This window comes from Oncorhynchus mykiss, chromosome 12 (assembly GCF_013265735.2).
Source record: "Oncorhynchus mykiss isolate Arlee chromosome 12, USDA_OmykA_1.1, whole genome shotgun sequence".
Lineage (NCBI taxonomy): Eukaryota > Metazoa > Chordata > Actinopteri > Salmoniformes > Salmonidae > Oncorhynchus > Oncorhynchus mykiss.
The window spans coordinates 42,921,337-42,935,152 of NC_048576.1; the positions used below are offsets into that span (position 1 = coordinate 42,921,337).

Below are 13,816 nucleotides of genomic sequence, written 5' to 3' on the forward strand. Positions count from 1 at the left end.
GAGCAAAAGGGTGAAGGAGGGAAACCGTCTGTTGAAACCTGACTCATTTAATACATGTACAGATGAGAACAGCTTACAGTATGCGACTCTCTCGTTCAACAAACCCACAAAAAAAACACAAGGGCCTGCAGGAGAAGAACAGGGAGAGTGGACGGGGATACATGTTTGAACTGCCGGGTGATCCCCTCTGCCTGATAGCTACGCTTAAGTAGTATCTGTCCCTCCATCCCTCCGTCGCCCCTGCGTTGTACCTCCTCCCGAAACGGAAAGCAGTGAATGGATACATATGGTATGTAACTGTTAGCTAGCTAGCTAAATCAATTTTACCCTGACAATATAACTGGTAGCTATGTCGGCCCAACTATTAGCTAACATTATTTTATTTTATATCTTTCAGGTACATCAAAAAGCCGATGGGAGTCGAAGATTTACACAAACCACTGCCTCCGAACCATGAGAAATAATGTCTGTCAGTGGACACAGATCTGAAACCTATCTTCAAAGTTACTGGATGCCAAATCTGGAAGCGGTGGAGCACTATTCTCTCTGACAACAAAGCAGCAACTTCCCCAACTAGAAGAATGGCATCCATTTCCAGCAGCATGGATCCAACAAACAACAACATGGGCAAGGCAATAACAAACAATAACGCGGGGCAATTTTTTCATTCATGCACAATAAAAGGCATCATTCAGATCAACATTAATAAATAATTGCTGTGTGTTAGTCACTCGAGAAGTGGCGCTAATGCTCTGTTTTTGCATACATTTAATGAAAACGTACTAGCTAGCCTGTGGTTATGTTGCATAGCAACCAGTATAGCAACGAGACTACTTTTTCTGGCGGAATGTATTTATTATGAATTTATTTATTAAAACTCAATTTTCAATATAGATGTGTCTTTCTTTGCCTTACTGTGTTGGCAAATGGTTTCTAAAAGCAAAAAGGCACCTCGGGGGTTAGTGGTATATGGCCTATACACCACAGCTAAGGGCTGTATCCAGGCACTCCGTGTTGTGTTGTGCATTAGAACATCCCTTAGTCGTGCTATATAGGCAGTGGTGTAATGTACTTAAGTAAAAATACTTTAAAGTACTACTTAAATATTTCTTGGGGGTAGCTGTACTTTACTTTAATATTTATATTTTTGACAACCTTTACTTTTACTTCACTACATTCCTAAAGAAAATAATTTACTTTTTACTCCATACATTTTCCCTGACACCCAAAAGTACTCGTTACATTTTGAACGCTTAGAAGGACAAATTCACGCACTTATCAAGAGAACATCCCTGGTCATCCCTACCGCCTCTGATCTGGTGGACTCACTAAACACAAATACACAAAAACTTTGTTTGTAAATGTCTGTGTTGGAAAGTGTCCCTGGCTATCCATAAATAAAAATGTAATTGTGCCATCTGGTTTGCTTAATATAGGCAATTTGAAATGATTTAAACTTTTACATTTTACTTTTGATAATTCAGTATATTTTGCAATTACATTGACTTTTACATTGACTTTTATATTGACTTTTACTTTTACTTTTACTCAAATAGTATTTTACTGGGTGACTTTCCCTTTTACTTGAGTCATTTTTTTATTAAGGTATCTTTACTTTACTCAAGTAGGACAGCCGGGTACTTTTTCCACCATTGTATATAGGCCATATACCACACCCCATGTACACCCATCAACAGGCTGACATTTCAGGAGGTCTTTTCAAACAGCTCTTACACTAAAAGGGCATTGTCATGCTTTTCATATTTCACATTATAATTCCAACATAGTCTGGAAATGCATATAACAGAGGAATTCATGTTTTTGACTGCACTGGGCATTTAAGGGTCTCAGCCTTTGTTGATTGTTAGGAGATTTATATCCCCCAGCTGTTTCATTTTCCACAGGCGATATTTAATTTTGTATAATTATAATTTACTATTCAAATTACTTTACTTTCTTTGTACGAGAACCATCATGCCCACCAAAGTCGACTTGTGTTTGTTTTTGCATAATTTGTTTATGTCAATGGGCTGCTTTGCTTGGACAACCTCTGAGAAAATATAGTTTTTAAAAATAATAAATCACTACACTATCTTGTTTCGAAACGAACCAGCACAAGCCAGTGAAGTGTGGGGAATATTAGTTATGCAGCCAAATATTTTTTTTACACAATGCATATTGTTGTACAGCGATCCAGAGCTGTCGTCTCAGCATGACCCAATGAGCTGTGTTCAGTATTAGGGCTCTAGAGACTTATTTCAGAAGTATTTTTGTCGATGTAAGTTCCCGAGACTAATAGTCTTTACCTAGAAGCCATGCTTGTGCTAAGCCCTTCTCAAGGACATACACATACACCAGTGGAGGCTGCTGAGGGGAGGATGGCTCATAATAATGGCTGGAACGGCACAAATGGAATGGCATTAAACCCACGGAAAATGTGTGTTTGAAGTATTTGATACCGTTCCATCTATTCTGCTCCAGCCATTACCACAAGCCCATCCTCCCCAATTAAGTTGCCACCAACCTCCTGTGACATACACAAATACCTACACCAAGGGTTTCAAACATTCAATCTAGGGGATAAACTCAATATTTTTTTAATGACTTAAACCAAATCAAAACTGTTTAGAAATGATAATGGACTGTCCAGCTTGTTAATAATAGCTAGACAGTCAGGGGAGAATAGAAAATTACCAAAACAATGAATAGAGAGCTATTTTTTGCTAATATTGATGGCAAGGTAATGCGGCCCCCGGGGGAAAATGTATTTGACACCCTTGGACTACACCTTCACACCATATCCCCCAATGGGCCAAATTTGATCGAGATAAGATGTAGTTTTTAACTTCACGTCTATAGGGATTTTGTTATGGATAAACATATACAGTAGATATGGGATTCCAGCACCAACATTCTCAGAACGTATTTTCTTCTTTACAGACTCTTCAATGGACTGAATGGGGTTAAGATAGAGAACCAAGGTAAACAATCCATGCTTATGTTTTTGAATGTTTCTGAAGAGGACTACGGAAACTACACCTGTGTTGCCCTGAACACCATGGGGATCACCAATGCAAGTATAATCCTCTATGGTAAGACTGCCTTACTGTTACTGTTGAAGTACCATATCGGTTTAATACTGCACATGTTTTTGTGTTATTGTGTGCACTGGGGATGCAATTATAGCAATTGAAGATGCTATAGTTTAAACACAAAAGTATGTGGACACATGCTCAAAATCATGGGCATTAATATGCAGTTGGTCCCGCCTTTGCTGCTATAACAGCCTCCACTCTTCTGGGAAGGCTTTCCACTAGATGTTGGAACCTTGCTGTGGGGACTTCCATTCAGCCACAAGAGCATTAGTGAGGTCGGGCACTGATGTTGGGCGATTAGGCGTGGCTCGCAGTCGGCGTTCCAATTCATCCCAAAGGTGTTCAATGGGGTTGAGGTCAGGGCTTTGGGCAGGCCGGTCAAGTTATTTCACACTGGTCTCGACAAATAATTTCTGTATGGACCGCTCTTTGTTTAAAGGGGCAATGTCATGCTGAAACAGGAACGGGCCTTACCCAAACTGTTGCCATAAATCTGGAAGCACAGAATTGTCTTGTATGCTGTAGAGTTAAGATTTCCCTTCACTGGACCTAAGGGGCCAAGCCCGAACCATGAAAAATAGTTTAGAACTCAGTATTGAGTGTTGCAACTGAGGACAGAAGATTTTTACGCTCTACGAGCTTCAACACTCAGCGGTTCCGTTCTGTAAGCTTGTGTAGCCTACCACTTTGTGGCTGAGACATTGTTGCTCCTATAAGTTTCTACTTCACAATAACAGCACTTACAGTTGACCGGGGCAGCTCCAGCAGGGAAGAAATTTGATGAACTGACTTGTTGGAAAGGTGGCATCCTATGATGGTGCCAGTTTGAAAGTTACTGAGCTCTTCAGTTCGGGCCATTCTACTGCCAATGTTTAGCTATGGTGATTGCAATGCTGTGTGCTCGATTTTATACACCTGTCATCAACGAATGTGGCTTTTGTAGGCTATATAGAAATAATGACACTCAAACTTAAAATCATTAAACATAATAATAAGGATTTATATCAGCCGAATCAAGGTTTAGATGACATCACATATTCCTGTGTTTGATCTTCTAATACAGCTGCATGGGATTTCTACTAATGCATCCAATGGCAATGTCTGCGATGGGTATAATGCCCGGAGCCACCTGTAGATTTGACAATTACGATGCAGTTACACCTCCGACATTGCCTAAACAAAAACACTGATATGCTATGCAGTTGTCGGTTACTGCAGGTTAACTTGGATCTGATTGAATAAAATCTCATTTTATTAGTCACATGTGCCGAATACAATAGGTGTAGTAGACCTTACAGTGAAATGCTTATTTTCGAGACCCTAAACAACAATGCAGTTAAAAGATATATGAATTACAATAGGAAATAAAAGTAACAAGTAATTAAAGAGCAGCAGTAAAATAATAATAGCAAGACTATATACAGGGGGGTACCGGTACAGCGTCAATGTGCGGGAGCACCGGTTAATATGTACATGTGGGTAGAGTTCTTAAAGTGACTATGCATAGATGATAACAACAGAGAGTAGCAGCGGTGTAAAAGAAGGGGAAGGGAGGGGCAATGCAAAAAGTCTGGGTGGCCATTTGATTAGATGTTCAGGAGTCTTATGGCTTGGGGGTAGAAGCTGTTTAGAAGCCTCTTGGACCTAGACTTGGCGCTCCGGTACCGCTTGCCGGGCGGTTGGAGAGAGAACAGTCTATGACTAGGGTGGCTGGACTCTTGGACAAATTTTAGGGCCTTCCTTTGACAGTGCCTGGTATAAAGGTCCTGGATGGCAGGAAGCTTGGTCCCGCACTACCCTCTGTAGCGCATTGCGGTCGGAGGCCGAGCAGTTGCCATACCAGGCAGTGATTCAACCAGTCAGAATGCTCTCGATGGTGCAGCTGTGGAACCTTTTGAGGATCTGAGGACCCATGCCAAATCTTTTCAGTCTCCTGAGGAAGAATAGGTTTTGTTGTGCCCTTTTCACGACTGTCTTGGTGTGCTTGGACCACTTTAATTGGTTGGTAATGTGGACACAAAGGAACTTGAAGCTGTCAACCTGCTCCACTACAGCCCCATTGATGAGAATGGGGGCGTGCTCGGTCCTCTTGTTCCTGTAGTCCACAATCATCTCATTTGTCTTGATCAAATTGAGGGAGAAGTTGTTGTCCTTCCACCACACGGCCAGGTCTCTGACCTCCTCCCTATAGGCTGTCTTATCGTTGTCGGTGATCAGGCCTATCACTGTTGTATCATCGACAAACTTAATGATGGTGTTGGAGTCGTGCCTGGCCGTGCAGTCATGAGTGAACAGGGAGTACAGGAGGGGACTGAGCACACACCCCTGAGTGACCTCTGTGTTGAGGATCAGCGTGGTGGATGTGTTGTTACCTACCCTTACCACCTGGGGAGCAGACCGTCAGGAAGTCCAGGATCCAGTTGCAGAGGGAGGAATTTAATCCCAGGGTCCTTAGCTTATTGATGAGAAGAGATGAGGGCACTATGGTGTTGAACGCTGAGCTGTAGTCAATGAATAGCATTCTCGCATACGTGTTCCTTTTGTCCAGATGGGAAAGGGCAGTGTGGAGTGCAATAGATATGGCATCATCTGTGGATCTGTTAGGGCAGTATGCAAATTGGAGTGAGTCTAGGGTTTCTGGGATAATGGTGTTGATGTGAGCCATGACCAGCCTTTTGAAGCACTTCATGGTTATAGATTATCTACAGAATGCAGTTACACCTCCGACATTGCCTAAACAAAATAAATTATATACTATGCAGTTGCTGGTAACTGGGGGTTAACGCTGATCTGATTGAATCCTGGCCTAAATGTAGATCTGTCTGTATGGTGGGGTATAAAGCTGACATATACTGTACATATTGTTTGTCAGTGGTATTATTCATAGTTGTGGGGGGGAAATCCACAGTGAACCAAACTTGCAGTTTTGTAATGTAGAGTAAAGCCATTAATAAATTAATTGTAACATTGTTGACGTGAATAGGACAAAAAGCACCAACTTCTTGATTATCTCTAGAGGCACATCATGTGAATGAGCTGAGCCTCTTTGGATTCAATAGCTATTGAGAGAATACAATAGCTCAGTATACAAATTTGTTGAGTCATAGAAAACTTCTAAAACTCTTAGGATAGCATTACAGTTAATCCACAGTGTATTGTCAACTTTTCCTTTGAATGCCGTTCCAGCAGTTTACAGAGAGTAACAAACTTCAACAAAAACACATATTAAGAAGCAATTTTAGCCATCCTACACTATTCTATTCTCAATGTTATAATCATGAATATCTCCTCTAGCCTCAGTTGTGCTCCTCACTTCACATGCCAAGGTATTTGGGGAATGTTGTTTGTTTTGTACTGCATGTTTCTTTTTGATCATCAAAGGGTATACATCTCTGATATGAATGATGGATTTGTGTTTAAATAGCTATTTGAGTTCCTGGCTATGCTTTGTTAAGATGGTCAGTGTCTAATGGAGCATATGCTCAGTTTTCAAAGGTCCTATTCAATGTGCAGGAGGAATGCATCTTGTTGGTTCTTTACCTAACGTTACTGCTGATGATTACCTCTTTCCAGTCCTCCTTCCCCTAGATTACTTTCCAGGAAAAGGCCCTAAAGCCAACATCCAATTTTGTTGTCAGTTAAAGCCAATAGATCCCACACTTTTTTAGCTGTGGAGGGGGGATAGACACAGTAAGAGAGCTAAGTGGGGTAAGCACTGTCTCTTTAGATGCCTTACTGTGAAGTTAATATCTAAATATTTTTCCCCACAGGCCCTGGGACCATGATGCACGATGTGAACAGGGCAGCACTATCGCCCCACTGCTCGTTCTGCCTACTGCTGACTGTTTTCTTTTTGTTCCTACTCAAGTTTTGATGCAACACAGGCCATCATCAGCTTCTATCAGCACTGAAAAACAACAAGACTCTTGGTCCCAGAAGAAGAAATGGAACAAAAGGAACCACCAATAACATCGTTGGTTTGCTCTTATTTTTGGGGGGTTTGCATTGGCGGTATGTCTTCTTTTGGACAAAACCCAGAAGACAGGACATATCTAGGAGGGTGGGGAGGGAGAGGGTCGACCTGAAAGCTGATCTGAGGTGATGGTACTACCAAGTTTGTGTCACTCCAACCTTTTGTATGTAAAAAAGGCGAAACAAAAAGTTGATGTAAGTGTTGATAGTTGACTGGTTTTGCCCAAATATTGAGGTGTACATTCAGATTACTGGTGTGTCCTGTCCTGTTTGTTCTCTGTACAATAACATAAGCTTTTTTAAAGTAAATTACAAAAAAAATAAAACATGCAATGTGATTGTTCATTTTACTGTATTTCTACAGTTGTATGCAACAGAATAATAACAAAAACCGACCATTCAATATAAACAATGTCAACTTCAGTGGCAGAACAACACAATATCAAATATTTAAGGATTATTTGTGACAAATGAAGTCCATACACAGCAAAAAAGCACTGTTGAAGCATAAACAGCACTGACACAGTTTTTGGGGTTGTCACTGAGAACAACTGCATAGTCAAAGACAAATGATGACAGTGCTTTTTAAGTTGTCTGAAATTGGCTAACGCCTTTTTAAAAGGAAGTTTTGAGACAGACAAGACTGATATACACAGGCAGAAATGTGCAAAGAAAACAGTTTATTCACTGCACAAGTGATTTGTTCTCTCACTGACTACAGTGACATCCCATAATCCCATTTAGCTAATGTGGGTGTCTACGAACAAACCGCAAACGGTAAAGTAAAAACAACATGATTCCAACAGGATACATGTAGAAATGCGTCCTGCGCTCCCCACTACAAGAAGTGAAGAGAAATGAGTCATTGATCAAATGTTCTGATCTCTCTTTAAATGGCAAAACCTTGCAGAAAACAAGAGAGTATAAACCCAGAAGTCATTCTAGCCCTATGCATTGACCAGGGATTGAAAAATTGTGAATGTCTGTCGGTTTCTGTCCTTTCACTGTTTCAGGCCCTATTCAAATAAACATTGAAACTGGTGTGCATATTGGATGTGTATATCTGCATATCTATTGAACAGACACAAAGGTTTCTGATTTAGGAACAGTTTCCAAATGACGTTGCCTGATTACCTAAATTACTGTCACAATCAATTCTAAAAAATTCTGCAAAGAGCCTAGCAGAAATTCACTGAACCACGTTCATTATTTCCTCTAGTTTAGAATGTTTCTCATGTACTTTACCTCCATGGTTAACTGTTTGATATAGCCAGGGTCGGCTCCAGGCATAAGCGGTCGCTTAAGGACTCAGGCTGCTAGGGTGCCCCAGAACAGCAACAACAAAACACTTTTTTTTAAGGAACTCGGGGATCTCAACTTACTGTTGACAGTTAAAATAGTAGAATACACAAGGTGCAAGTATGAAATTTGGTTGTGCATCAGAATTTTTTTTATCTCCATTAGCCATGTCAGCCAACCATTTTTAGATCGGTAAATTAGTCTAGCCAGCTATCTACACTTGGAGTAATCATGGCTGAACACCGACCAGGCACTCAGGGCACATGCCCAGGGGCCCTGACCTCAAGGGAGCCCCCATTGATTTGATTAGACACTCTCACTCAGATATCATTAACATCATTAACATGGCATAAGTTATGGCAAATTGTGGAGACCTGCAGGAAATTAGCTTTAAAACTGAAAAAAGTATCTCCACCCCATTAGCTGTAAAACTGCCCCATGGCAAAATGTGTGGAATTGCAGGAAATGTACTTTAAAACATACATGCAAGTGAGTCCATCAACATGTCAGCTGAAGATAAAGTTTTACATTGTCCATAAATTAGGAACTGTAAAAACAAAGTCCTTAGTCCTTTTGACTATGTGACACATTACTTCCCATGATGGCCCACACAACATGAAACAATAACATACAAGTGTAGGAGGAGGCTTTGAATCCAATTAAGATCACATGCGTATCAAATGCAGGCTCTAAAGTTCTTTCATTATTAAATGTCCAGTGAAAACAATTAATTTGCCATAACAAATGTAGCTTGCCATTTGATTACTACATTTTTTTGCCCTGACCCCAGTGTTCTATCAATCAGAGGGTTGAATAGTAAAGGGTGAGGATCGGCATGTCCCCTGTATCGCTATCAACTCTATCTATTTGGGGGGCTCAAGCTGTTATGTCTTCTCCTTTTCTTTCAAATGAATAAGAACCATTCAATGTCACAGCTGTCACTTCTGATCAGCCTTCGCACAGCCACCCCACAATGCAATCACCACCTGGTTTGTTGCATGTTGGTCTCGTCCCAAAACTGCCTGGTTATCAGGCAGCAGCAGAGAAGAGTGTGTATACACACACACACACACACACACACACACACACACACACACACACACACACACACACACACACACACGCATGCACATACGTAGACACACACACAGACACCCTTCAGACTATGTCATTTTGAAGTCTTTAATGGGTTACAATTGGCCCCCCTGTCTTGGGAAGTCATTTCCACAGTATTTATACTCTAGTTAACTGTAAATACTACAATACTCACTGTAGTGTATGAGAAAGTGTAGGATAAATATAAATAATTATGCTCAAACTGAAAAATCATTAAATGAAATAATGAGTATTTCTATCATCCTAATTGAGGAGTAGATTACATCTCACATCCCAGCGTTAGACCTTGTAAACAAGGCTGCATGGGATTTCTGTTAATGTGACTCCGTGCAGCCGATGGCAATGTCCACTTTAGGTATGCCAGGAGCCGGTTGTGGATTTGACAGCTTTAACACAGTTCCACCTCCGACGCCCCCAAAACAACTGCCATGTGGATGTCGGCTAAAGCGGATCTGATTGAATAGAGCCCTAACCATGCAAAGTAAGAGAAAACAAACTAAGGTTTTGTAGTGCATTGTGTTTTATAAAAGAGAACATTCAATGATTTACTATTCCTGGATGAATACGGATCAAATGAAATGTTGTCAATACACATGGTTTTGAACTTGATGTTTATATGTAAAACATGAGTAATATCAAGACTGGTGTCTCCTAGGTCAGAAGGATCAACTTTTGTTTTTCTTGCCACTCCCCCACCCATGTACAGTGGCCCTTTGATGAGTATTTCTTCAAAGTTCTCCAATTTCTGCACTTTTATTTATGAAGAACTGTAGAGTGTCGTAACTTATCCACAAAATAAACGTCTCTGTCACTTGAGGAAAACTCTAAGGAAAGTTTTTTTTTTAGCCAACACAAGTGCAGTCACACTGTCATAAACCTAAAGTTCAATGCGAATCTGTGTATAAAGGATTGTGAACGGTGTATTAGCCAAAACTGTAATCTTGCAGTTATGACAAAGAGAGGATCAAAAGATAGATTTAGATCCCTGGGGAACAAATCAAATCAAATTGTATTAGTCACATGCGCAGAATATCAACAGGTGTAGACCTTACAGTGAAATGCTTACTTACGAGCCCCTAACCAACAATGCAGTTAAAAACAAATATTATAGTAAATACGAATAAGAGAAAGAAACAAAAATAACAAGTAATTTAAGAGCAGCAGTGAAACAACAATAGCGATGTCATATCTACTTAAACTGTTCCATGCCTGGAGTCAACATACATTACTAAACTAAACTAAGCAGCACATATGCAAATGACTGGCTAGCTAGGGAGCTGTTGTTGTTTCTCTTTTTGATCAAATCTCATCCAGTTTACTATACAAAGGTGTCAAATCTTTAACCATACTGGGTACTCGGCAAAACTGTACATATGCTGTCAATAAAAGCTTTATTAATGGTCTATTAATAGTTAATGAACCCGTATGCATTAATTAATTATGTAAAAAACTATAAACAACAAACAGAAATTGCATAGGAAACCTTTTATTAATTGTCAAATGATAAGCCTTTTGTAACAAGGCTCAGCGTTTTGCAAGTAATAAGTATCTATACAAATTTTTTCATTGTTCTACATGACTCCATTCATGTTTGTTAATGATTCCTTTAGCAAACGGCACACAGGAAGTCACCAAGTAGTATGTCTGTGTGCGAAAAACAATTATGTCCACCTAACAGTATGAACGTAATACCCCTCAGAACCAACATAATACAACACAACTACTACACAATCAGAAACCGTCTCTCCGTTTTTCCTGCAACATTATTTTAAAGGAATAGTTCACCAAAATTCCATACCTAACGAAAGGTTTCATTTTCTAAAAATGACTATACAGTAGGGTTTCACAGATAGCAATCCATGATTTGGGTTTGTAAATAAACCAAAAGCAAAATGAGGGTCAGAGTTACCATGGGGATCCACTTTCAAGTATAACTTGTTAAATTGGAAACAATTAACACACATTTGGCTTCATGCAATTGGAAAATGCTATACTTCCTAACAAAAGTAATTTGTTCTCTGGCTAAGTTCAAAATTATGTATTGTAGTGTCATACCACATGGAAGTATGTTTATCATGAAACATGAAAGGTATGCAGTATAACTGAAAGAGAGGGTACAATTATCTATATCAGGGATGGGCAACTGGCCTGCCCCGCCTTTTGTAGGTCTGTGGACCTACACCCCCCAAAATAAATAATAATACATATTGTTATTATTTTATTTTTTACTCAGTCTCGGTCTCAATTTAATTTGCAATTAAAAATGTGGTTGCGCATCAGCAGTCACTCAATTACGGGAAAGTCAGCAAATTGTTTCTCTTTGCTGTCATGAGGGGGGCCACTAAAATGTTTTGCTCGCAAGTCGGGGGGGGGGCTACTGCGGCCTATGATGGGTTAAATTTTTTTGTGGCCCCCATCTCCATCAAAGTTGTCCATCCCTGATCTGTATCACGCTAGCAGTGTGCCTTGTTTGCTTTTTTTTGTTGAAATTATTAATGTAGTTGGACCACAGTCCACAGGTTAAGTACACCACACTCAACAACAACAGTATTATCTGGAAACAGTGGGTGCAATTTCATTAGAAATGCATAATGTGAATGTTTCAATTTCCAATATCAATTGTTTTGGAGTTTGCTGACTCTTGATGTCTCTTTTATAATTTCAGGTTACAATATCCTTACGATAAACGTGGCAACTTTTAACAGTGATTTTATAATTCATACAGTAGAAAAAAACGGATGTCAATTGTGTTGATTAGTGACGTAGCACAGTTTCACAGGGCCCCCACAAGGTCAGATCGTTTCCCTTATAAAATTGCCCTAAATATATATGTTAAGCTGAAATAATGCAACAAAATTCCCCCCAAAAATCTACTGTAAAAAAAGAATAATAATCCCTACCGGAAAAGGATTGTCCTAACTTTCTCTAAGCTAATTTTCTACTATTCTACACATTTTTCCATGAGGTTGAAAGAAAATGTTGCAGTTTTAAAGATAAGTTTAGAATTACAGGAAATTTTCTTTCATGGCTTGTGACGCTTTCATATACTATTTGAGGGGCCCGACCTCCGGGGGACCCCGCCCAAAGCTTGTGGGCCCTCCCGGCTTGAGGGGGCTATGTGGTGTGTGCTACGCCAGTGATGTTTATTCAAACCAAGGGGGTTCCTACTTTTGTAGCCTCACAACATATAAAGTACATTAATGTATCAAACTGTAAAGAAGAGCAAGACACTATCAGTGTCTCCACATGATTCCCTTGACATCATCACTGCAACTTGCATTCTCAGATTAAATACATGCAACATTAACCATTCTGCTATGATTATTACACATCTGAATAAAAACATACAATAAATCAACCACATGTGCAAATGTCATGCTAGAATGATAAAACATCTGACACATAAGTATTTGCACTTTAAAAGGAACACTACTCAATCTCAGTTTCCACCCACAGTGAGCCCCTAACGCGTATGTTTGTAAACATTTGTGGGTCTTGGCAAATGTAACCGCCATATAGTTATTTGAATTATATTGTAACTTCCACAAAACCAGTGAGAGGGGGGGGAGCAATTACTGCAGAATTCAAATAACTATTTGGCAGTTGCACACAGGACAAATCATAATTTGAGATATGCACATTAATCAAATGTAAACCATGCAATGATGTCAATGAAATATTTGCACCAAAGTGTGAGGTATGAGCACTAATCTCAAAATAGTGTTCTACCCTAAATTATGATCTTCATCCCATTCATTCAAACTGGGAACAGGAATTTGTAAGTGATCAACTTTATTAACATTCAAATGTTCAAATACTTTTGCCTCGTTTATTGACTACAGGAGATAATATGCTGCACATTTGTTTTTCAGCGTAACTTGTCAAGTTATTCGCTATCTGTAATTGAAATGGTATTGTACATTTCCTTTTTCTATTTTTCCCTTCTGTTCTGTCAAAAGTATTAACAAAAACTGTATGTCAATGACTTTTGGTAAGAAACTAAATGAACGTAATAGTATTGAACTATTTGTGCATGTTAAGGCGTAGTTGTATCTTTTCTATTTGAGAATGAGTAAGAGATGGTTGTATCTGTTCAGTGTAATAAAGCTTAATGATATTTTCCTCTAAATAAGTGTTTTATCCCTTGTTTATAACTCATAACTATATGTATAGCTATGTGCACGCTCATAGGAACTTGCTTTGTGCTTTTAATAAGAAATTGAGAATGAACAGATGCTATTCTTCACCACTAATCTTCAGTGCTGGCTGATAGCTTTGTTGGGTCCATCTATTAGGTTTCCATCTACACTCTTAGAAAAAAAAGGTGCTACCTG

The 13,816-nt window shown here is 39.5% G+C and overlaps 1 protein-coding gene across 2 annotated transcripts in view; it reads left to right on the forward strand.

Moving 5' to 3' along the window:
* opcml (opioid binding protein/cell adhesion molecule-like) overlaps positions 1 to 13,611 on the forward strand; it is a 409,983-nt gene extending 396,372 nt beyond the window's left edge. For both annotated transcript variants that reach the window (XM_021623816.2, XM_021623815.2), the window contains 2 exons: positions 2,941 to 3,092; positions 6,866 to 13,611. In XM_021623816.2, coding sequence (XP_021479491.2) covers positions 2,941 to 3,092; positions 6,866 to 6,969 — 256 coding nt within the window. In that variant the 3' untranslated portion in view covers positions 6,970 to 13,611. The remainder of the gene's footprint in view (positions 1 to 2,940; positions 3,093 to 6,865) is intronic.
* Positions 13,612 to 13,816: the final 205 nt, after the last annotated feature.